The sequence below is a fragment of the Oncorhynchus mykiss genome, chromosome 18, assembly GCF_057628025.1.
Source record: "Oncorhynchus mykiss isolate SJ-2025 chromosome 18, ASM5762802v1, whole genome shotgun sequence".
Taxonomy (NCBI): Eukaryota; Metazoa; Chordata; class Actinopteri; order Salmoniformes; family Salmonidae; genus Oncorhynchus; species Oncorhynchus mykiss.
The window spans coordinates 34,851,698-34,877,184 of NC_143039.1; the positions used below are offsets into that span (position 1 = coordinate 34,851,698).

Here is a 25,487-nt window from a genome sequence, read left to right on the forward strand (position 1 = left end):
CAACTGGTTGTAAGACTTTACCATGAAATGTTTGTTTACGAGCACGAACCGTCCTGATCTAGCGAGCCTTTCCATCTAGCAAAACAGATTGTAAACTCACAAGATCAGGATGGTTCATACAAGGCTAGTTGGGAAGGGCTTGTAAGCAAGCATCGGTTGTATTTGGCGCCTGGGACAAATTAAGTTTGATTTCTTATCCAGAGCAACTTCATATGCAACTTCATATGTCTCCTGGCATTGCAAGCACCATGCCCTACCAACTGATCCACACTGGACATATATAAATATAATAGCAGATGTGAAGACAAGATGAATTTGAGAATAGTGAGGTAGTCTACGGAATGGAGTGGAATGGCGCATGAAAGAGAGTGACTCTGGCAAAAAAAACAAAAAAAAAACAGCCCCGGATTTTTTAGATCTACAGTTTATATTATTGAAAAAGAGGACGCTTATGGTTTCTAGTGAACCTAAGGTTACGTATCAAGTGTCAAAATGTAGTTCAAGCGTGGCCTGGGATGGTCTAGGGGTTAGGGCCATTGCCTTCAGCGTATACATACAGTTGAAGTCGGAAGTTTACATGCACTTAGGTTGGAGTCATTAAAACTCGTTTTTCAACCACTCCACAAATTTCTTGTTGACAAACTACAGTTTTGGCAAGTCGGTTAGGACATCTACTTCGTGCATGACGCAAATCATTTTTCCAAAAAGACAGACAGACTATTTAACTTACAATTCACTGTATCACAAATCCAGTGGGTCAGAAGTTTACAAACACTAAGTTGACTGTGCCTTTAAACAGCTTGGAAAATTTCAGAAAATGTCATGACTTTAGAAGCTTCTGTTAGGGTAATTGACATAATTTGAGTCAATTGGAGGTGTACCTGTGCATGTATGTCAAGGCCTACCTTCAAACTCAGTGCCTCTTTGATGGACATCATGACAAAATCAAAAGAAATCAGCCAGGACTTCAGAAAATAAATTGTAGAGCAATTTCCAAGGTACCACGATCATCTGTACAAACAATAGTACGCAGGTATGAACATCATGGGACCACGCAGCCGTCATATCGCTCAGGAAGGAGATGCGTTCTGTCTCCTAGAGATTAACGTACTTTGGTGCGAAAAGTGCAAATCAATCCCAGAACAACAGCAAAGGACCTTGTGAAGATGCTGGAGGAAACAGGTACAAAAGTATCTATATCCACGGTAAACAGAGTTCTATATTGACATAACCTGAAAGGCCGCTCAGCAAAGAAGAAGCCAGTGCTCCAAAACCGCCATAAAAAAGCCAGACTACGGTTTGCAACTGCACATGGGGACAAAGATCGTACTTTCTGGAGAAAAGTCCTCTGGGCTGATGAAACAAAAATAGAACTGTTTGGCCATAATGACCATCGTTATGTTTGGAGGAAAACGGGGAAAGCTTGCAAGCCGAAGAACACCATCGCAACCGTGAAGCACGGGGGTGGCAGCATCATGTTGTGGGGGTGCTTTGCTGCAGGAGGGACTGGTGCACTTCACGACATAGATGGCATCATGAGAAAGGAAAATTATGTGGATATATTGAAGAAACATCTCAAGATATCAGTCAGGAGGTTAATTAAAGCTTGGTTGCAAATGGGTCTTCCAAATGGACAATGACCCCAAGCATACATCCAAAGTTGTGGCAAAATGGCTTAAGGACAACAAAGTCAAGGTATTGGTGTGGCCACCACAAAGCCCTGACCTGAATCCTATAGAAAATGTGTGGGCAGAACTACAAACCTGACTCAGTTACACCAGCTCTGTCAGGAGAAATGGGCCCAAATTCACCCAATTTAGTGTGGGAAGCTTGTGGAAGGCTACCCGGAACATTTGACCCAAGTTAAACAATTTAAAGGCAATGCTACAAAATACTAATTCAGTGTATGTACATGTGATGAAAGAAATAAAAGCTGAAATAAATCATTCTCTCTACTATTATTCTGACATTTCACATTCTTAAAAATAAGTGGTGAACCTAACTGACCTAAAACAGGGAATTTGTACTTGGATTAAATGTCAGGAATTGTGAAAAACTGAGTTTAAATGTATTTGGCTAAGGTGTTGGTAAACTTCCGACTTCAACTGTATAGGCCTGCGGGTATGGATTTGATTTCCGACCCATACCCTTCTAGCACAATACCTCAATCCCCCCCTTTGATTTAGTTACACATTTTAAATACCACAATATTGATAAGAAATGACCATAACAGACACTTTTATTTTAAAGACAGTAGTATTTTAATGGCTAACACAAATAAAAATAATAACAGGCTACACCAAAAGTTTTCATTCATACAAAGTGTCGGGTAAATTGCCACAGTAGATTTGCAGTGGTAAATGAGCAAATACTTGATTTATGTTGTATGGCATGCTTGTCCACTAGATAAATCACCCTTAGCCTGTTAAAAAGGACTAAATAGTTCCGAAGATAATACCAACCAGAGGGTGAACAAATCTTAAAGGACTTTGGTTGCAAGAAGGACTGAGGTAACTGTAATGATCCTCTTCGTCTGATGAAGAGTAGTCAAGATCGGACCAAAACGCAGCGTGGTAAGTGTTTATGTTAATATTTATTTTAACTCAGACCACTAAGACAAAATAATAAAAATAGACCAACACGAAACAGTTCTGTTTGGTACAGAGACAGAAAACAACTACCCCCAAACACAGGTGGGAACAGGCTACCTAAATATGGTTCTCAATCAGAGACAACGATTGCCTCTGATTGGGAACCATACCAGGCCAAACACAGAAATACACCACACACCAAACATAGAATGAACAACAATTCCCACCCCAACTCACGCCCTGACCAAACCAAAATAGAGACGTAAAAAAGGAACTAAGGTCAGGACGTGACAGTAACACTTACATAATCTTTTATTGAGCAGTAATGATGTGACCAATAATGGCTGCAATTGAGATCAGTTTTGTGGGTGAATTTCACACAAAGTGATGATTTAACAAAACATCAGCTAGCGATAATCTCGTGCCGTTGATGGTTCATCTAGTGCCATAGATGGTTGCAACAGGCCCCTTGTTTTTTGATTATATCCCAATAATAAAATGTATGCCATTTAGCAGACGCATTTATCCAAAGTGTTCTGTCGGCTACCCGTTAGCCTAAACATATAATGAAAGGTGGTGTTGAGATGATTTGGCCCATCAGTTGATTGACAGATGTAGGTCTACTAAGTAGAACGATAAACTTCATGCTCACCCCTGTTTTATAGTTAGGCTATGTATAAATACTTCTTCAGCTATTCAAACCCTCCTGCTGCAGGATTATTTCCTCCTGCTATGAAACAGGCTCAAATTAAGATCCGACATCTGTACAATAAAATTCCACCTGTTTGCGTATCTGTTTCACACACGTTTTTAAAAGATAAATACATAGGTCTATACAACATTGTACATTGTTTTGTTTTTTTTAAGTCAAAGAGGTTAATGGCCTTGTCAGATAACTGGCATGTGCCTCCTGAGTGGCGCAGTGTTAAGGCTGCCAGGTGGAATACACCACTAAGGCGGTAAACTCAGAATCTTTGGGTTGCAGTAACTGGGCGTTAGAGGGAAAAAAGATTAACTTCTGGTTGCACATGTGACGAAGTGGAGGATTATTATAATAATGCATTTAATATATTCTACATTTAAGTGTACACGTCTATGTAATATAGCCTATATAATAAACATCATTATTAGCCATGTATTTTTGTCTATATGGCTGAAGAAAGACGTAGCTCCTCATTACGTTTATTCTTCATCTTTTCAAGGCGTTGGCTGCACTTCCCTTCGCAACACACTAACACAATAATTATAATTCTACATTATAAAGTGTTAAAATAATATCTCATCTGGGATTCAAGCCCTGGCCACAAACTGTGACCATTTTCAGGAGCCAGGCTTGCTACACTGTGAGCTAGCTCGTGGGACTGCAAATGCATACTGTGTGCCTTAACTTGTCTAAAAGCTGATTAAAACTGAAGACTTGACTCCAAGTGGCCAAGCAGTCTAGAGCATAGATTGCACATATCAATTTGGTGTGTGTGAGGTATGACATTCCTCCTTGTATGTTCATATGTTCACATGATGAGCCATATGACCACATAATGAGAGTTTCGTAACATAATAATAATATATGCCATTTAGCAGACGCTTTTATCCACAGATTTTATCCAAAGTGATTTATGTGTGCATTCTTTCTCTACTATTATCCAAAGGGTGTTTTTATATGGCACAGTCTGTGGGTGGTGTACATAAAGGTGTTGCCATAAGGTGGACCTTGTGCAGCATTCCATTAACAGGCTATAGCAAACTAATTTAGACACCATATAAAGTGATCGGAAAGTACAAGTGTGGATGCTTTTGGGACGCACCCAGATAGAGACCTTCCAGGTCAAAGGTCATGTCCTGCTCCCTGTGCTGGTAATTTGTCAGGCATGAGCATGTAGATTGAGTTGATCTTCTCTTTGTAGCTTCTGTGCCCTCTGCCTACTTTCTTCTCACGCATACCAGGGACCTGAGAACAACAGAGGCTACATATCATCACATACTTTATATTAAGCAGACACATCTATAGCTGGCTTTGCAGAACAAACATAATTTGGTATTTTCATTTTAACACCTTTCAAGGCCACGATTCAATCAAATAAATAGATTAATGAGCTACCTCGGGCTGGTGTTCTACCACATCCTGTTGAGACATAGTCCTACAACACAAATAGAGTATCAGTGCTGTCACACACACACACACACAACATTCAATAACACTTGTAGGTAAATAGCTTCAGATTGATATGCAGCCTTAAAGGGAGAGATCACTTCATACATTTAAGTAATTTACTCTTATACAGCACAATTTACAGTGATGAGTGCATACATTTGTAATACTGTCTCCAGCGCAATGCTCTAACAAGTGAGCCACACACTCTCTGAGAAGAAGCCGGTTGCTATAGTGTTGTAGTGCTTGACACCTTGCTTGGTCTCGATACCGGTCTTGAGACCACATATTGAGTGTCTAGGTCTTGTCTTGGTGTTAGATACATTTGTACTCAGTCTTGACTTGGTCTTGGACAGTGAGGACTTGTTATTTCTTCAGAGACCAGCCAAGACTAGCGGAGTAAAAAACTAATTAACAATCAGCTTCCATTCAGTCAGTGCATTAAAGCGCTTCGCCATGCCAAATATATACACTCCTTTCTTGAAACATTAAACGGTATCTTAACAGCCTTTATATGTATTATAGACATGTTGGCGAAGTAGTAAAGTGTGTGACAGATTTGTGATTCTGAAAAGACAGCCACCGTAATACCAGCGCAGTCATGTAGGAGACTGCACTTTTTGTAAAACACAAAGGCTTAGTGGTGTAGTGGAGGCTATACGCAAGTAAAGTATAAACCCTATACCAAATTATTTTTCAGTGGACATTGCGTATACTCACTTCTTAATTCCTACTAATGCATATCAAAGTAGTGTAGTGGAGGTATACAGTTTATCAATTATGTAGTACAATAGAGAAATCATGCACAAAGTATCCTACACAATCGCAAAGCACGTTAAAAATATTCACACACGCTGCGCACAGCCTAGTTTCAGCTGAATATCATCCGCAGGCAGCAAGAATGAGTAGCTCTCAACTGGTTTTGGCACAGAAAAATGACATCGGTAGCCGGTAGGGTAGGAAAGACGTTTGAATTTATGATACCTACCAAATAATGCTTAGGCAAAAATGGGTATGCAAAGCAGGTTTTGAAAATGTTTAGTCCAAAGTGTTGTTTGTTTGCATCAGGGAAGTAGACATGGATAGGCCTGGGTGGAAAGAGGCTCACCACTGGGGAGCCAGGCCCTGACAGGCCCACACAATCAGATTGGTTTGGTTTAAGCATTGTTGTGGATTTAGACCATCATTTTGAGAGTGAAAATCTGAAAAAATCTATAGGAAAACAAATTTTTAAAAACATAAGAAATAATATGATTTTTCAGACTGGAGGCCTTTCCTTTGCTGGGCCGGACGTTTAGGAACTTGTGGGCAAAATTTGAGTATACACACTTCTCCAGGATTCACTACACCACTGCATAGAGCTGATGGAAAGACAGCAGTCACACACAGTATGATGTTTAAGGATGAGCAATCCATAAACTTTGACATAATGAGCCAGGATGTCCCAATCATAAGAATGCAAAAACACCATCATTAAGCATTTCCCAATGGAGATGTACAACTATTACTTCCCATTGGAAAAAACATTTCACGTTTAGCACACAAAGTAACCAGTGACCTACAGTTAAAAGTGGAACTGACAGTGTTTTAACTAATTTGCAGATATGAAACAAACAGACAATCATACAGGGCATTCGGAAAATATTCAGACACCTTGATTTTTTCCACATTTTGTTACATTACAGCCTTTTTTTTAAATTTATTAAATGTGTTTTTTCCCTCATCAATCTACGCACAATACCCAATAATGGTCAAGCGAAAACAGGTTTGCAAATGTATTTTAAAAAATAGAATCAGGCCTTTATGGTATAGTGACCAGACAGAAGCCACTTCTCAGTAAAAGGCACATGACAGACAACTTGGAGTTTGCCAAAAGGCACCTAAAGGATGCAGACTATGAGAAACAAGAATCTCTGGTCTGATGAAATATAGGTTGAACTCTTTGGCCTGAATGCCAAGTGTCACGTCTGGAGGAAACCTGACACCATCTCTATGGTGAAGCATGGTGGTGACAGCATCATGATGTGGGGATGTTTTTCAGCGGCAAGGAGTGGGAGAGTAGTCAGGATCGAGGGAAAGATGAACGGAGCAAAGTACAGAGAGATCCTTGATGAAAACCTGCTCCAGAGCGCTCAGGACCTCAGACTGGGGTGAAGGTTCACCTTCCAACAGGACAACGACCCTAAGCACACAGCCTAGACAACGTGGGAGTGACTTCGGGACAAGTCTCTGAATGTCCTTGAGTGGCCCAGCCAGAACCCGAAGTTGAACCCGATCAAATATCTCTTGAGTGACCTGAAAATGGCTGTGTAGCGCCGCTCCCCATCCAACCTGACAGAGCTTGAGAGGATATGCAGAAGAGAATGGGGGAAACTCCCCGAATACAGGTGTGCCAAGCTTGTAGCGTCATTCCCAAGACGACTCGAAGCTGTAATTGCTGCCAAAGGTTCTTCGACAAAGTACTAAGTAATGGGTCTGAATAGTTATGTAAATAGGCTATTTCTGTTTTTTATTACAGGGTATTGTGCGTAGATTGATGAGGGGAAAAAACTATATAATCAATTTTAAAATAAGGCTGTAACGTAACAAAATGTTTTTAAAAAGTCAAGGGGTCTGAATCATAGCTGATCTGGTACATTGTTTGCTGCCTCCATTCGGGATGCACTGTTTCTGTCACGACTGCTGCCGACGTTGCCTCTCCTTGTTCGGGCGGTGCTCGGCGTTCGACGTCACCGGTCTTCTAGCCATCATTGATCCTTTTTTCATTTTCCATTGGTTTTGTCTTGTCTTCCCATACACCTGTTTTCAATCCCATTCATTACCTGTTGTGTATTTAACCCTCTGTTTCCCCTCATGTCTTTGTCAGAGATTGTTTTATTGTCAGTGTAGTGTGATTGTTGTATAGGTGTGCGTCGGGTCCTTGTACCCATGTTTATGTACATTTAGTGTTATGGAGCATACTCCGTGGACTTTATTAAAAGACTCCATTTTACACTCCATTTGACTCTCCTGCGCCTGACTTCCCTGCCACCTATTACATCTACGCATGACAGAATCTCTGACCGAATATATGAAGTCAGCAGGAGAGGACACTATGCCCATGGAGCTGGAGGAACGCGTTCAGGAACAAGCTAGGGAGATTGACGTTATCAGCTCCGTCATGGATCACATTGCCATGAAAATGGATCGCTGGGAGAGACAGGGAGTTTCTCCAGCGCCACCACCACCACAACCGGAATCTCCCGTGAACGATTTTTCCTCTCCGGAATCGAGGATCCATTTATCCCTACCTACGGGATACAACGGAGATACTGCCGGCTGCCAGGGTTTCCTCCTTAAACTGAACTTGTATCTAGCCACGGCCTCCCCAGTACCATCTGACCGTGAGAAGAGTTACGCCCTCGTATCATGCCTCACCGGGAAAGCCCTGGAATGGGCCAGCGCTGTGTGTAGCAGGGAGGATGCGGCGCTGGACCATTTTGAGGAGTTCACCCGCCAATTCCGGATAGTATTCGATCACCCACCTGAAGGCAAAGCAGCGGGTGAGCTTCTCTATCATCTGAGGCAGGAGACGAGGAGTGCACAGGATTTTGCCTTGGAGTTTAGGACCTTGGCTGCCGGCGCTGGATGGAGCGACAGGGCCCTGATCGACCATTACCGTTGTAGTCTACGCGAGGACGTCCGTCGGGAGCTGGCCTGTAGAGACACCACCCTCACCTTCGACCAGCTGGTGGACATGTCCATCAGGCTGGACAACATGCTGGCTACTCGTGGACGTCTAGATCGGGGTCTGGTTGTTCCATCCTCCCGCACCCTCTCTCCCGAACCTATGGAATTGGGAGGGATGGTGCGCAGGGAGACCGGAGGGGGTTCCCGCTCGAGCACCATTCAAGGTCGCAGAGAGCACACTGCTGGTCGGTGCCGGGTTGGTTCCTCTGGGAATAGACAGGGCAGGCAGGGCATTCTGGCGTCACCCCAGGTGAGTAGGCACCATTCTCATCTAGAGCCCTCTGCTGCACTAATGTTTGTCTCTGTCTCTTTTCCTGACTTTTCACTGCATCCCCAGTATAAGGCGCTAGTTGATTCGGGTGCGGCTGGAAATTTCATTAATAAAAGTCTAGCTCATAGTTTAGGGATCCCTATTGTTCCTGTGGATATGCCTTTCCCTATTCATGCCTTAGATAGTCGACCATTAGGGTCAGGGTTTATCAGGGAGGTAACCGCACCTTTGTGTATGATAACGCAGGAGGGTCACAAGGAGAAGATGAGTCTTTTCCTTATTGATTCTCCTGCGTATTCTGTGGTGCTAGGCCTACCCTGGTTAGTTTGTCATAACCCCACTGTTTCTTGGCCACAGAGGGCTCTCACAGGGTGGTCGCGAGAATGCTCAGGTAGGTGTTTAGGGGTTTCCGTTGGTGCTACTACGGTGGAAAGTCCAGACCAGGTCTCCACCGTGCGCATTCCCCCCGAATATGCCGATTTGGCTCTCGCCTTCTGTAAAAAGAAGGCGACTCAATTACCACCCCATCGACGGGGGGATTGTGCGATAGATCTCCTGGTAGACGCTGCATATCCCAAGAGTCATGTTTATCCCCTGTCGCAAGCGGAGACGGAGGCTATGGAGACATATATCTCTGAATCCCTGCATCAGGGGTTCATTCAGCCATCCATTTCACCCGTCTCTTCGAGTTTCTTTTTTGTGAAAAAAAAGGATGGCGGTTTACGCCCGTGCGTTGATTATCGAGGTCTTAATAAAATCACAGTGAAATATAGTTACCCGCTACCTCTGCTCAATACGATTATTGAGTTAATGCACGGGGCACGTTTTTTCACAAAATTGGATCTCAGGAGTGCGTACAATCTGGTGCGTATTAAGAAGGGTGATGAGTGGAAGACGGCATTTAGCACCACCTCAGGTCATTATGAGTACCTGGTCATGCCATATGGGTTGATGGAAAACTGATGGAGCATTCAATCATTTGTAGATGAGATCTTCAGGGACCTGCACGGGCAGGGTGTAGTGGTGTATATCGATGATATTCTGATATACTCTGCTACACGCGCCGAGCATGTGTCCCTGGTGCGCAGGGTGCTTGGTCGCCTGTTGGAGCATGATCTATATGTCAAGTCTGAGAAATGCTTGTTTTTCCAACAATCCATCTCCTTCCTAGGGCATCGGATTTCCACTTCAGGAGTGGAGATGGAGAGCGACCGCATTACAGCCGTGCGTAATTGGCCGACTCCAACCACGGTAAAGGAGTTGCAGGTTTTTTGGGGTTTTCCAATTACTACCGGAGGTTTATCCGGGGTTTTGGTCAGGTGGCAGCTCCCATTACCTCACTGCTAAAGGGGGGCCCGGTGCGCTTACAGTGGTCGGCTGAGGCGAACAGGGCTTTTGAGCACCTGAAGACTCTGTTTACTTCTGCGCCTGTGCTGGCTCATCCGGATCCCTCTTTGCCATTCATAGTGGAGGTGGACGCATCCGAAGCTGGGATAGGAGCAGTGCTCTCTCAGCGTTCGGGTACGCCAATGAAGCTTCGCCCCTGTGCTTTCTTTTCTAAGAAGCTCAGCCCGGCGGAGCGAAACTATGATGTGGGGAACCGGGAGCTGTTAGCTGTCGTAGAAGCTTTGAAGGTGTGGAGGCATTGGCTTGAGGGGGCTAAACACCCTTTTCTCATCTGGACTGACCACCGCAATCTGGAGTATATCCGGCAGGCAAAGAGATTGAATCCTCGCCAGGCAAGGTGGGCCATGTTTTTCACTCGTTTTGTGTTTACTCTTTCTTACAGACCAGGCTCCCAGAACGTTAAGGCAGACGCATTGTCTCGGCTGTATGACACAGAGGAGCGGTCCATGGATCCCACTCCCATACTCCCAGCTTCGTGTTTGGTGGCGCCAGTAGTGTGGGAGCTGGACGCGGACATTGAGCGGGCGTCACGTGCAGAGCCTTCTCCCCCTGAGTGTCCAGCTGGTCGTCTGTACGTTCCGTCTGCTGTACGCGACCGATTGATATATTGGGCTCACACGTCACCCTCCTCTGGTCATCCTGGGATAGGTCGGACGATGCGCTGTCTTGACGGGAGATACTGGTGGCCCACTTTAGCTAAGGACGTGAGGATTTATGTTTCTTCCTGCTCGGTGTGCGCCCAGTGCAAGGCTCCTAGACACCTGCCCAGAGGTAAGCTACAACCTCTACCCGTTCCTCAACGGCCGTGGTCACACCTGTCGGTGGATTTTTTGACCGATCTTCCACCTTCACAGGGTTACACCACGATCCTGGTCGTTGTGGATCGGTTTTCTAAGTCCTGTCGTCTCCTCCCTTTGCCCGGTCTCCCTACGGCCTTACAAACTGCAGAGGCCCTGTTTACACACGTTTTCCGGCACTATGGGGTGCCTGAGGATATAGTGTCTGATCGGGGTCCCCAGTTCACATCAAGGGTCTGGAAGGCGTTCATGGAGCGTCTGGGGATCTCGGTTAGTCTTACCTCAGGTTTTCACCCCGAGAGTAATGGGCAGGTGGAGAGAGTTAACCAGGATGTGGGTAGGTTTCTGCGGTCTTATTGCCAGGATCGGCCGGGGGAGTGGGCGAAGTTCGTGCCCTGGGCAGAGATGGCTCAGAACTCGCTACGTCACTCCTCCACTAACCTTACTCCCTTTCAATGTGTATTAGGGTATCAGCCGGTTCTGGCTCCTTGGCATCAGAGCCAGACCGAGGCCCCTGCGGTGGACAATTGGTTTCGGCACGCTGAGGAGACCTGGGAGGCAGCCCACGTCCACCTTCAGCGTGCCATAAGGCGCCAGAAAATTGGCGCAGACCGTCGCCGCAGTGAGGCCCCAGTGTTCGCACCAGGGGACAGGGTCTGGCTCTCGACCCGAAACCTGCCCCTTCGCCTTCTCTGCCGGAAGCTGGGTCCGCGGTTTGTGGGGCCGTTTAAAGTCCTGAGGAGAGTGAACGAGGTATGTTATAGGTTACAACTACCCACTCATTACCGTATTAACCCCTCGTTCCATGTGTCTCTCCTCAGGCCGATGGTGGCTGGCCCGCTCCAGGAGGCTGAAGTGCGTAATGTTCCTCCGCCTCCTCTAGACATCGAGGGGGTTCCGGCGTACTCTGTTCGATCCATTTTGGATTCGAGACGTCGGGCGAGGGGCCTTCAGTACCTCGTGGACTGGGAGGGGTACGGGCCGGAGGAGAGATGCTGGGTTCCGGTGGAGGACGTGTTAGATCCTTCCATGTTATCAGAATTCCACCGTCTCCATCCGGATCGCCCTGCACCTCGCCTTCCGGGTCGTCCCCGAGGCCGGTGTCGACGCGCAGCTGGAGCCGCGCGTCAGGGGGGGGGTACTGTCACGACTGCTGCCGACGTTGCCTCTCCTTGTTCGGGCGGTGCTCGGCGTTCGACGTCACCGGTCTTCTAGCCATCATTGATCCTTTTTTCATTTTCCATTGGTTTTGTCTTGTCTTCCCATACACCTGTTTTCAATCCCATTCATTACCTGTTGTGTATTTAACCCTCTGTTTCCCCTCATGTCTTTGTCAGAGATTGTTTTATTGTCAGTGTAGTGTGATTGTTGTATAGGTGTGCGTCGGGTCCTTGTACCCATGTTTATGTACATTTAGTGTTATGGAGCATACTCCGTGGACTTTATTAAAAGACTCCATTTTACACTCCATTTGACTCTCCTGCGCCTGACTTCCCTGCCACCTATTACATCTACGCATGACAGTTTCAGTTTCAAGGACTCAATATTCTGGACAAAAACGGGTGAATGTAACTAAGGCTGGGAATGTCAGTGCAATCAAACTAGCAAGGGCAATTTTCACAAGTCAGTCATAATGTGGCTAATAGGCTAGCGTATCTATTTATGTAGCAATGTAAAATACAGGAGCCTAACATTAGCTGGATAGCTGCTAGGAGGATTTCATGTCATGCTATTGGAGGAGTGGGTAAGTGAATTACTTTTTCCCCAAATATAAGTTTTCGGTGGCTATACACAGCTAGAGATGCAGGAGTCATTTGGTTAGCTAGCAAGAACTTGAACAACTGTTATCCAGTTAGCTTATCTCTTGCGTTTGCAAATTCACTCTGGCTATCTACTCCGATTTCAGAACCCTCTCGCCAGAGCGCAGAACAACTGATGAATTTATGAATGCGCAACACTCGCTGAATATGACCGGTGTCAGTAAACGTAGACAAAAAAAGTAATAGTTAGTCAAGAACGCTCTAGATACCATTTAAACAGCACAACCCGTTCTGCTACGTTGAGTAAAATGGTCAGGGTGAGGTGAACTCTCATTTGTGTCTGGAAGTAGCCAGTTAGCAAGCTAGCCAACTTTAGACAGTTAGCTTGGGTGCTTGCTTGGGACAAGCATGCATAGGCAGGCAAGCTGCAGAAGAATAACGAGGCTACAATTTCCAATAGTTTATCAGTGCAATTCTGACAACCAACTAGCTGAAAAGGTTTGAGAGGGTTTATCTAATGTTCCTTTGTTAGATTTTAGCTCATCTTGCTCTGGCTAAGATTAGTTGTTGATCTTGTTGTTGTTGATCTGCATAACTGAGGGAGAGAGAGACTATCTTTTATGGTTGTTTGATCAATAGGAATGTAAAGTTCCCAAATGTAAAAGGACTCCCGTGGTGTTGACATATTTGCAGAAATCCATTCAGGTTTATTTTGTGACTTTTGGCGAATGTGTTCTAATGATCTAAAGTCATGCTGTTGCAACTGCCTGAAAACACACAGTCCAGTTCAAAGTGAAGGATCCCAGGTCATGTGGCAAATTTCTTGTTTAGTTTATATAAATTTCTTGTTTATATAAAGGCTTACTGCATTTGGACAAGACAGATGTTTTTATTAACTTTAATTTACTGCAGCATCTATTAATTGTCCAAATGCACAGCCACTTTCCCACTTGATATTGCTTTCGAATTTTCACAAATGCCTTAGTATAACGTTACATAATTCCCAAACATTACAAGAATTTATGAAAACAAGAAAATGACCATATCTATGTGGCCTCTTGTCCAAAACAATTGTGCAAAGTGTCAGTTCTTCCTCGAAGTGTTTATGAAAAGATTTTAATAAGATTTCATGTTGCTAAAATTCTGTCAGTTCCGCTTTAAATGCAATAATTTTCCACACAAGTTATTTTCAGAGACAGCAAGCACCCAGATGCTGATGATCATTTGAAACTTAACTTCCTGTTTAAAGTTATTTTTGACAGGGGAGAAGGTAACAAATTAGCACCAACATCCTCTTTGATAACACCTGCTGTATTCACTGCAAACTAGCGACAACAAAAGCTAGCTAGACTGTGGGAAAACTGCTGCTCACTATTGCGCAGTGACTTGTTGGTCTTCAAGAAGGCAGAAGTTAACGTAGGTTTTAAAAAATGTTCCCACCCATTAAGTCAAAATGTGATTGGTTGATTCCACTGTCCCTGCAAAATTAGGCCCTGATACAGTTGAATGGCAGATGCCTTTATCTAGCTTCCGATGGCCTAGGATATGTCTGATTTAGCTTGCTAGATTCATCTCCCCAGAGACCAGCTAAAAAAAATCCTGATTGGGTCTTTTTTCTCTTCAGTGTTAACCCTTTCCTTCCCAATAAAAACTGAAGAGATTACATTAGAATATCACTGAAAATAACAGTAATAGTATAATCATTAAGTATATTATTATAATCATAATTGTTTTAATCCTTAGAAGACCCATTGTTTTCCACTGTGTTTGGGTTAGCAATAATGTTGTTCTGAAAAATGAACACTGAAATACTGGACATTTTGAACTCTTATTATGGTGGCAATTTGACAAAACTGCAATCATGGTCTTGAATTGGACTCGCATTTTTCAGGAATAGGCCTTGACTCGGACCCCTTGTCCCCCTCCCGGTCTTGACTTGGTCTCGCCCCCCACCCCCTCCGGGCTTGGTCTTGACTCAGACTCGATTTGCTCCAGTCTTAGTCAATAATCAGTCTCGCTTTAGGTGGTCTCGAACACAACACTGGGTTGCTATACATTACTTTTACCCATTGAATAAGAGACTCACCGAAATTGAAAAAATCCATGCATTCATTTAGAAAATCCAGTTTGAATGCTTTTGTTAATGGTCATATATGATAATGTACTTCTAAAATCCAAAAAGGGCAAGTATCACCAACCTGTGTATCTTCAGTTTGTGAAGGAGGGTGATGACAGCATATGAGAGAATGAGCATGATCGACAAACCCAGACACGTGATAGACAGTCGAATAAAGCCAAGACGTTCTGAAGAACAAGGAAATAAAAAAAAATACAATTTTGGGGAAGTTTAACTTGTTGCTTTGTGGCAATTCTACTGCTTTATCATGAATGTTATTGGCCTTGTACACAGTCAGGGTTTTACAACTGATGTACAACACATTTGGCAGATTGATTGTGATACAACAGAGTATTTTTCATGGAACACAAAAGGGTTATACCTGAAACCAAAAAGGGTTCTCCTATGGACAACCGAAGAACCCTTTTTTTCTAAGAGTGTATATCACAACAACTGTGTCAAATGTATTGTATATCAGTTGTGTGTAAAGGGGATCTATGTTTTGAATATGATGTGCATATAATATGGATTAAATATCTAAATGCCATCCTGTAACTCACCAAGCTTTTTTACATCTGTTGTTCCAGTGGTTCCATTCTTACAAGGTTCGGTTAGGTTCAGAGAATATTTACCTGTGTGTCCAATAGGTTAATAAAACTTAATCATAGTGCTGTTTAGTACACAACAATATGTAATAACAATATCGAGAGACAGTAGAAATCAGCAGAATACAGTGGGTGACATTTTCATCACACAAAAGAGCACACATCTCTGCAAAAAAAAAATCTGGATTCTGTGCAAGAATCAAGGCTGCTGGCTATCTGACAGGCTCACTTTCCTGTTGAACTTGTCATCTTTCTTCTTGAATCCGCAGGACATAAAACAATATAAAGTGCCTTGCAAAAGTATATAGACCCTTTGGATTCATTTACATTTTATCGTGTTACAAAGTGGAAATACATTTGATTGAGTCGTCATTTATTTTTAAAGATAAAAAATCCATAACTAAAATATAGACTTTGCATAATATGAGTGTAACCTTTGACTTCTTACCTCGGAATGTTGAAAGGACAAACAAAACCATGAAAAAAACATTGGCCATCATCTCAAAACTTCTCTATTGCTTCCTTAATACTTAAATAGTACTAAACAATATCCAAGCAGCACCTTATTGTTTCTTGGCTAGTGTTATCTTGACTGTCTTGATACACTAAGTGACACATTAAGCCCAAAGAAGCAGCAAACAAGGAAATGTTTTTCTCACACTTCGCACTTTGCGTATTCTAATGATTATATTTACATATCCTGTCCCCCCACCACACACACACACACACACACACACAATTAACCCTCTCATCGCTCTCATCTTGGTCTTTATTGTAACAGAGAATTGTAATGTTCGTCGTTGGGAGAAAGAGAGGAGGACCAAGGTGCAGCGTGGTATGTATTCATTATGCTTTTTAATGAAAACGAATACTCGAACAAAAACAACAAAACACGATAAACGAAACAGTCCCGTGTGGAAACAAACACTGACACGGAAAATAATCACCCACAACTCAAAAGTAAAACCAGGCTACCGAAGTATGGTTCTCAATCAGGGACAACGATAGACAGCTGCCTCTGATTGAGAACCATACCAGGCCAAAACACAGAAATCCCAAATCATAGAAAAAGGAACATAGACAACCCACCCAACTCTCGCCCTGACCATACTAAAACAAAGACAAAACAAAGGAACTAAGGTCAGAACGTGACAAGAATGTGTTCTCAAGGACTTATCTGGTTAAATAACGGCACAATAAAAAATAAACGCAAACACATGCGTCCATGACTTTCACCACTTGTATTGGTGTAAAATTTCACCCAACCTAAACCCTTACATTTCACAGCTTCGATGGTACTCTGAATGAGTGTCTGCTAATGTCAAATACTGTGATAATGCAATACATGTTTGGTTATTAATGTAGGCCAAACATACTCCACAAAGAGCTCGCATTGAGAAGCATGTGTAAAGATAAACAATTTGAAAAGACATCATGTCTCATCACACTGTGACCAATAGGGAGCAGCAGAAAACTAAACTCCTTATCAGCTTAAATTGTTGTAGTAGTGTAGTCATAGCAACATGATGGCAGGGCATAGAGTATAGTATGCTTTCAAACTCTAAGGTTGTACAGTAGCTTATGTTTTATTGGAATTCCTGTGTGTGTGTGTGTGTGTGTGTCTATGTGTGAATGTGTGTGTGTGTTCATGTTTGTGTGTGTGAGTGATGCACAAATGTGTCTATGTGCAAGTGTGTGTGTGTGTGTCCATGTGTCCGTGAGTGCTGTGTGATAAGTGCTGCGTGATTATGTGTGTGTGTGAACCAATTTTGTATCTGAAAAGACAAGGAGGCAGCACCTCTTGACCACACATTTCAAAAGATGATACTTGCACATAAACTATAAGCAAATAAGACTAGAATTTAGTCAAATGTTTCTTTTTTTTCAACGACTAAGAATACTTATTTTGATTGTAAAAACAGAGTAAAAGACTGACTTTGATACCGCTAGGACACTTAACCCTATGTTGAGGTTTGAAATCACACGGCCCTCATCTGTCTCTTGATTATTGGGAATGTACACAGCTTGAAAAATAAACAGATATTTCCTCTAATATTTACTACTGATATTCCTGATATTACCCTGACATTCCGGTGAGCAGGTCAGCAAGGTCGACTACTTTCAGCATGGCTAAATGTTTAACTGGATACCTTACCAACGTCATGAATTCGTTTTGGATTTCATTTTTAAATGAGATTTAATCCAAATGAACAGCACCGCATCTGGAGCAGCCCTCAGAAGTGCATGTCTGCCCCATTCACATTACGTACAGAACTGAGGTTTGGGCTAAGTTGATAACCTTGCAGCTTGTAGCATCTTGTCTAGGACAGGGGTTTGATGGACCACTGCACTATACTGAGATGGTTTGCATTTGTTGGCTGAACAAGGCTCAATGCTCCCCCTCCGCGGAAGCATTACTTTCCTAATCATATCAACACTCAGAAACGTTTGCTTTACCTCCTCTGACTGGTAATTGTTCCAAACGCTTCCCATAATGTTGCAATGTGTCAGTGTTGGAAAAAGTAGCCAATTGTCATATTTGAGTAACAGTAAAGATACCAGTGAAAGTAAAAGTCACCCAGAAAATACTAGTTGAGTAAAAGTCTAAAATAATTTGTTTTTAAATATACGTAAGTATCAAAAGTAAATGTAATTGCTAAAATATATTTAAGTATAAAAAGTAAAAGTATACATCATTCCACATTTCTCATATTAAGCAATCCAGATGGCACATTTAAAAAAATATATTATAATAATTAACAGCAGTGGCAACCCATCATTCAGAGTCCCACACATTTTGTACATTGTTTTAAATAAAAAAATAATCTAACATCTTGGCATTAATACGTGACACACATCTGTTAGCAAACAATGTAAAAAAATATATATAATTCATTGAGTTAATAAAGCCTCATACAAACTTGGTCTCTTTTTGCTTTCGTGAGTAAGTAAGCTCCAAAATGCAGGTGTTTCAGCCTAGCTCAGTGCTTTCTGTGGTGGTGGGGCAGCCAGCAGAAAATGCAGAGCGTAGGGGTTCTTAATTTTCTCTAGTTGCGCCTTGCTTTGCTCAGTGTTCTGTAACTTAGGGTGACACTACGTCACCGCTAAATCTACAGGTAGAGCTTGAAAATTCAAGCCCCTTTGGTGAGGTCTGTGGGCATCCTAGAGCAAAACAATCAACATGTACGTGTTCGTGAGAGTCTCACCTTGCCATAACTGCAGGCAACAGGATTATGGAATGTCTTGCCCTTTTGATTATGGAGTGTGGTGCTGTCTGTAGATAATGGCGTATGTTGTCGTTTTAATTATGGTGTGTATGGCACAGTCTGTGAGTGGTTTACATAAAGGTGTTGCCATAAGGTGGACCTTATACAACATTCCAATAACAATCTATATCATACCAATTTAGAAACGACTGTATATATAGTGATCAGGAAAGTACATGTGAAATTGACCATGTAATTATACAGATTAATTAATACTTGTTTGCCATTTTTCATTTATTCTCAAATCAGAGCAATTATATTTTACTAATTAATATTTTACAAATTCCTTTGCCTTTGAATATCGAGGAGACTAAAGATGTATTTGCTCTTTATTCATGTGCTACACATGTATCATTCACTTAATTTAGTTGAAAGAGAATGATTAATCAGTAATTGTTATGAATGACTTGCTCAAATCTAGAACCAGACTGCAGTCAGAGAGAGTGTTTCCAGGTTTAAGGTCATGTCCTCCTCCCTGTGCTGGTATTGGTCAGGCATGCACATGTAGATTGAGTTGATCTTCTGTTTGTAGCTTCGGTGTCCTCTTTCTACTGTCCTCTCCGCACACCAGAGACAAGAGAATGCACAACAACAGATAGGCTACATATCATCACACACTTTCTGTTAAACAGACACATGTTTTTGCATCATCATCAAACAGGGGATATGGCACATGAATACAGATAGAATCTTATTTTGATCACCCTGTTGTTGCAGGAAATGTCCACAGGTTGACAAAGTGCAGTCAACTTTGTTCTAAGGGCAAAAGTTATCTGATTGGTTTAGGGCACAACAAATATGATTAGTTAATTTTTTTTAAATCACAGAAATGTCCTAAACATGTAGTTTATATGAGGTTTAAAAAGGCCTCTAAAGTTTATTTCCACTTTAAAATGGCAGACTTGATTTGCACTAACTAAAAATATAACCAACAAAATGTCCATTAAATATAATCCACACAATAATTCACATAATTTTCCTGCCATGAGAAACTGGTCATTTTAACACCTTTCAATCATTAATTAAATAGATCAGTGAGCTACCTCGACTGGTGTTTTACCACATTGTCACGTTCTGACCTTAGTTCCTTTGTTTGGTCTTTATTTAGTATGGTCAGGGCGTGAGCTGGGGTGGGCAGTGTGTTTTTCTATGATGGGGTTTTGAGTTCAGCCTAGTATGAATCTCAATCAGAGGCAGGTGTCGTTAGTTGTCTCTGATTGAGAATCATACTTAGGCAGCCTTGGTTTCACTTTTGAGTTGTGGGTGTTTGTTTTCCGTGTGTGTGTTTGATGCCACACGGTACGGTTTCGGTTTCGTTCGTTTCACGTTTATTGTTTTGTAGTGTTCAGTTTATGTCTTTAAATAAACGTTATGGACACTTACTGTGCATTGGTCCTCCTCCTTCTCGCTTCTCCTCCTCAGAAGAGGAGGAGGAATGCCATTACACACATCCTGTTGATACATAGACCCACAAAACAAACAGGGAGCATCAGCACTGTCACACACACACACACACACACACACACACACACACACACACACACACACACACACACACACACACACACACACACACACACACACATACACACACACACACACACACACACACACACACACACACACACACACACACATACACACACACACACACACACAGGGAATCCAGCCCTGGCATTCTATCCATACCTGCCCATATCACTGTGCGTGCCTTCAACTCAAATCATGAGTATTCATCTCAGAAAGTCATTAATAGTGCTTTAATAGGAAGTATGATAAATATACTTTTGAGGTATAAATAGACAATTGAGGTATTCAATAAATGAGTTGTTTCAACTAACACATTTAAGCAGGAATGCGTGATTCAAGATATTTTGATGTATAACCTAATCTAGTGATCCTGGTGGAATCTGACTTAAGCTGTGTTATCTAGTGGTGACCCTCCTTTCCTGCCTGCCTGATTGCCTGCCTCATACGAGAGTGAACACAAATGTTCATGGAAAACAAGGTACGTGTGTGTAAGGGGTGCGAACTGGCGGCAGAGAAGTCAGACGCAGGAGAGAAATAACTGTGTTATTGGGTAACTGTGTTATTGTGCGTTGGGTACATAACCATGTACCTTATATTAAGGAGTGGCTTCCATCTGGCCACTCTACCATTGGTGGAGTTCTCCAGAGATCGTTGTCCTTCTAGATCGTTCCCCCATCTTCATAGAGGAACCCTGGACCTCTGTCAGAGTGACCAATGGGTCTTTGGTCACCTCCCTGACCAAGGCCCTTGTCCCCCCGATTGCTCAGTTTGGCCTAGTGGCCAGCTCTAGTCTTGGTGGTTCCAAACTTCTTCCATTTAAGAATGATGCAGGCCACTGTGTTCTTGGGGACATTCAATGCTTCAGAGATTATTTGGTACCCTTCCTCAGATCTGTGCCTTGACACAATCCTGTCTTAGAGTTCTATGGACAATTCCTTTGACCTCATGGCTTGGTTTTGGCTCTGACATGTCCTGTCAACTGTGAGACCTTATATAGACTGGTGTGTGTCTTTCCAAATCATATCCAGTCAATTTAATTTACCACAGGTAGACTCAAATCAAGTTGTAAAAACAACTCAAGGATGAAAAATGGAAACAGTATGCCCCTGAGCTCAATTTCGAGTATCATAACAAAGCGCCTGAATACATATGTAAATCATGTATTTCTATTTTCTGTTTGTGCTTTGTCATTATGGGTTATTTTGTGTAGATTTTTTTATTTTTTATTTTATTTTTTAGAATATGACTGTAATATGACTGAAAAATTCAAGGGTTCTGAATATGTTTCGAATGCATTGTGTGTCGCCTTAATATATTGTTAAACATATTTCTACACTGAACAAAGTTACAGTTCATGATATGAAATCAGTCAATGGAAATAAATTCATTAGGCCCTAATCTATGGATTTCACATTACTGGGAATAAAGATATACATCTGTTGGTTACAGATACCTTAAAAAAAAGTAGGGGCGTGGATCAGAAAACGAGTCAGTATCTGGTGTGAACACCATTTGCTTCATGCATAGAGTTGATCAGGCTGTTGATTGTGGCCTGTGGAATGTTGTCCCACTCCTCTTCAATGGCTGTGCGAAGATGCTGCATATTGGTGGGAACTGGAACACGCTGTCGTACACATTGATCCAGAGCATCCCAAACATGCTCAATTATCTGTCTGGTGAGTACACAGGCCGTGGAAGAACTGGGACATTTTCAGCTTCCAGGAATTGTGTACAGATTTTTGCGACATCTGGCCGTGCATGGATGAATGGCACGACAATTGGCCTCAGGATCTCATCATGGTATATCTGTGCATTCAAGTTGCCATTGATAAAATGGAATTGTGTTTGTTGTCTGTAGTTTATGCCGGCCCATACCATAACCCCACCGCCACCATGGGGCACTCTGTTGACACAATGTTGACATCAGCAAACCGCTCGCCCACACAATACCATCTGCCCGGTACAGTTGAAAGTGGGATTCATCCGTGAAGAGCAAGCTTCTCCAGCATGCCAGTGGCCGTCTAAGGTGAGCATTTGCCCACTGAAGTCGGTTACGATGCCAATCTGCAGTCAGGTTAAGACTCTGGTGAGGACGACAAGCACGCAGATGAGCTTCCCTGAGACGGTTTCTGACAATTTGTGCAGAAATTCTTTGGTTGTGCAAACCCACAGTTTCATCAGCTGTCTAAGTGGCTGGTCTCAGACGATCCCGCAGGTGAAGAAGTCTGATGTCAAGGACCTGGGCTGGCATGTTTACATGTAGTCTGCAGTTGTGAGGCTGGTTGGACGTACTGCCAATTTCCTAAAATGACATTGGAGCCGGCTTGTGATAGAGAAATTAGCATTAAATTCTCTGCCAACAGCTCTGGTGGAAATTCTGTGCCATTGTGTTGTGTGACAAAACTGCATATTTTAGAGTAATGTTTTATTGTCCACAGCACAAGGTGCACCTGTGTAATGATCATGCTGAAATGCTCATTAACAGGATGTAAACACATTTGTGCACACAAACTTTGAGAGAAATAATAATTTTGTGCATATGGTACATTTCTGGGATCTTTTATTTCAGTTTATGGGACCAACATTTTACATTATGCGATTATATATATATTTTTCCCTATGAACCGTTCATGGCACAAAATCGTTTACTTTTAGATTTGTGTGCATTGTTATGAATTGTCAGATACTACTGCACTGTTGGAGTTAGGAACACAAACATTTCGCTACACCCGCAATAACATCTGCTAAATATGTGTAAATAACTAATAACATTTGATTTGAATTTCACAGTCTTAAAAGTAAAAAACCTACAAATTCTTTCCACAGAACAGTCTACACCGACAATATGAACACATATATAATGTGTATAATATATAATATTATAATATTATAATATTACTGTAATAATATACTATACTGAACAAAAATAGAAATATTTCAACAGGTAGTGTTGGTCCCATGTCCCAAGCCTGTGTTGTGATTCTCATGCTATTCAAATCCCACAATTGAATAAACAGCTTGTGAAACTCTCTTAACCTATAGATCACATAATTGCAAACAAATCATCTGAACACATTTTTGTGCACCACACTGAGTTCACAAAAAGTGGCTGAAAGGAAACAAGTGTGAAAACACCCTTAATGACGAAGAAAGGAGACCAATATAGAACAAGATAAGCGTCTAAACATGGAAACACAAACAATATTGCCTGGTGTGTGATCACAACGGAGTGCTATATAAAGGGGAAGTCATCAGGGAGGTGATGAAGTCCAGGTTTACCTAATCAGGTGCAGGTGTAATTAAGGTTGCCAGGTGTGCGTAAGGATGGGTTGCCAGGACCGGTGGTTATAGTAGCCCGGCGACGTCGAGCGCCAGAGTGGGAGTGAACGTGACAAGGGACACCAAAGACCCAAACTCAAGTGGGTTTTAGATGTTTATGTAATTTGGACTGGAAGCTCATGGAAATGCGATCTGTACATGAATTATTAACCACAGCTGTATAGGATAAATATTTGTAGAAAATCAAAGGGGAGGAATACAAAATAAATAAAAAGGTGTACCTTTGATAAGAGAGGTCAAGGAACCCACCACACTTGTCTGTAGATCTGTAGCTCATATGGACAGTGAGCAATTTGACCCATCACAGGAAATATTCATGGCAAACTAAGGACGAGGGTAGTCAGAGACATAACCACAAGTCGTTTTAGATGTATATGTGGATATGAAGCTATTGAACATCAGATCTGTATGTTAATGAATATCTAAATCTGTATTAGGAAAACTATTTGGAAGAGAATCAGGAGGAATAAAAAAAAATGTAATTTTGATAGGAGAGTTGAAGGAACCCACAGCCCGTGTCTGTATATCTTTAGCTCATATGGATAGAAAGGTATTCAAAGTTAGACCTATCAGAAGAAATATGCCTATAAAATCAAGGAAGTGGTGAACTGGACTTCTAATGAATGTAGCATGGACGAGGGGGGTCAGTGACTTCACATTATGTGGTTGTACATTTCCATTTCACCTGGATAGGGACCTTTTGAAAAGTATATTTGTAAATGGGTCAAATATAGCACCTTAGTAGTTAGAGGTAACTAATAAAAATGTTGGGCCCTTTTGCGACTGGAGGCCCTATGTAGTGTGTGTAATCTTCATGGGAATGCAAAAACATATATTTTTTTGCTTACTTGCAATCACATGTATTGCACTTTTACGATGGTCCCTAAACCACCTGAAAACAGCACAATGCCTCCTTTTAGTCTCTGTTAAAGATACACAATGCAGAAATCCCTCTGCCATTTCCTGGTTGCTAAAATTCAAATAGTTACCGTCTAAATGTTGTATTTCCAGCTGTTTGAAGATGGTGTACAAAACCGAAAGCAAAAACAAAACTTAAGACCAGGAAGCATAGAAATAGCGCACATAGAACAGATACATCACTCTCATCATGCTAGGACCTTGACGATCGAACTCAGAAAATCAAGAGTCCAAAATTTACTGGGGTGGAATTAAGCCATCTGGCACGAGCGACTCATGTGGGAGGGAGACTAGAGCAGAGCCAGAAGTTCTGACTGAACAGACACACATTTGAGCACCCCAGGACGGTGCATTTATTTTGTGCTATTATAATTTATGCTATGAAATCCTGCTATTTCGTTGGGGCAGTTCCCCCTCATAGCAAATAGCTGGCAAAACAATCTAGGCAATGTTCACATGACCTGTGCGCCCACAGAGCTGGCAGTCAGTAACCAGGTTTCCATCCGACCCTTTTATGCCAGTGAAGTACATGTCAGATAAAAAATGTCATGACAGTCCTGATGGAAACAGAAGATTTGTCAGTAAACTTTCCAAATGTCAGAAACACACAGAGACACTGAGGCTGTCTATACAAAGGTAGCCGAATTCTCATATTTCTTCTATTAACTGGTATTTTGACCAATCGCATCAGACCTTTTCACATCAGATCTTTTTCAGAGCTGTTCTGGATTGGTCAAAAGACAAATTAGTGAAAATTATCAGAATTGGGCTGCGTGTGTAAATGCAGCCACACACACACACACACACACACACACACACACACACACACACACACACACACACACCCCTATCCACATCGATGGGGCCGCAGTGGAGAAGGTGGAAAGCTTCAAGTTCCTCAGCGTACACATCACTGACAAACCAAAATGGTCCACCCACACAGATAGTGTGGAAGGCGCAACAGCCTCTTCAACCTCAGGAGGCTAAAGAAATGTGGCTTTACACATAA

General features: G+C 42.3%; 1 protein-coding gene across 1 annotated transcript; it reads right to left on the reverse strand.

The window, feature by feature from the left end:
• Nucleotides 1-2,237: 2,237 nt before the first annotated feature.
• On the reverse strand, nucleotides 2,238-16,087 carry LOC149975484 (uncharacterized). Its single transcript, XM_090208259.1, has 5 exons — nucleotides 15,874-16,087; nucleotides 15,381-15,452; nucleotides 14,903-15,008; nucleotides 4,690-4,729; nucleotides 2,238-4,539 (listed from the first exon to the last, which is right to left on the reverse strand). The coding sequence occupies exons 1-5, from the start codon at nucleotides 15,923-15,925 to the stop codon at nucleotides 4,417-4,419; spliced, it is 393 nt and encodes a 130-aa protein (XP_090064385.1). The 5' UTR covers nucleotides 15,926-16,087; the 3' UTR covers nucleotides 2,238-4,416.
• Between the last annotated feature and the right edge of the window lie 9,400 nt (nucleotides 16,088-25,487).

Excerpts from the sequence above, each read along its gene's own strand:
- LOC149975484 (XM_090208259.1), bottom strand. The coding sequence starts at position 15,925 with ATGATGGCCAATGTTTTTTTCATGGTTTTGTTTGTCCTTTCAACATTC. Across the intron at positions 15,453-15,873 it reads TGTCCTTTCAACATTCCGAG|GTAAATATTCTCTGAACCTA; the intron begins GTAAGAAGTCAA and ends TTGGACACACAG. Across the intron at positions 15,009-15,380 it reads AACAGATGTAAAAAAGCTTG|AACGTCTTGGCTTTATTCGA; the intron begins GTGAGTTACAGG and ends CTTGTTCTTCAG.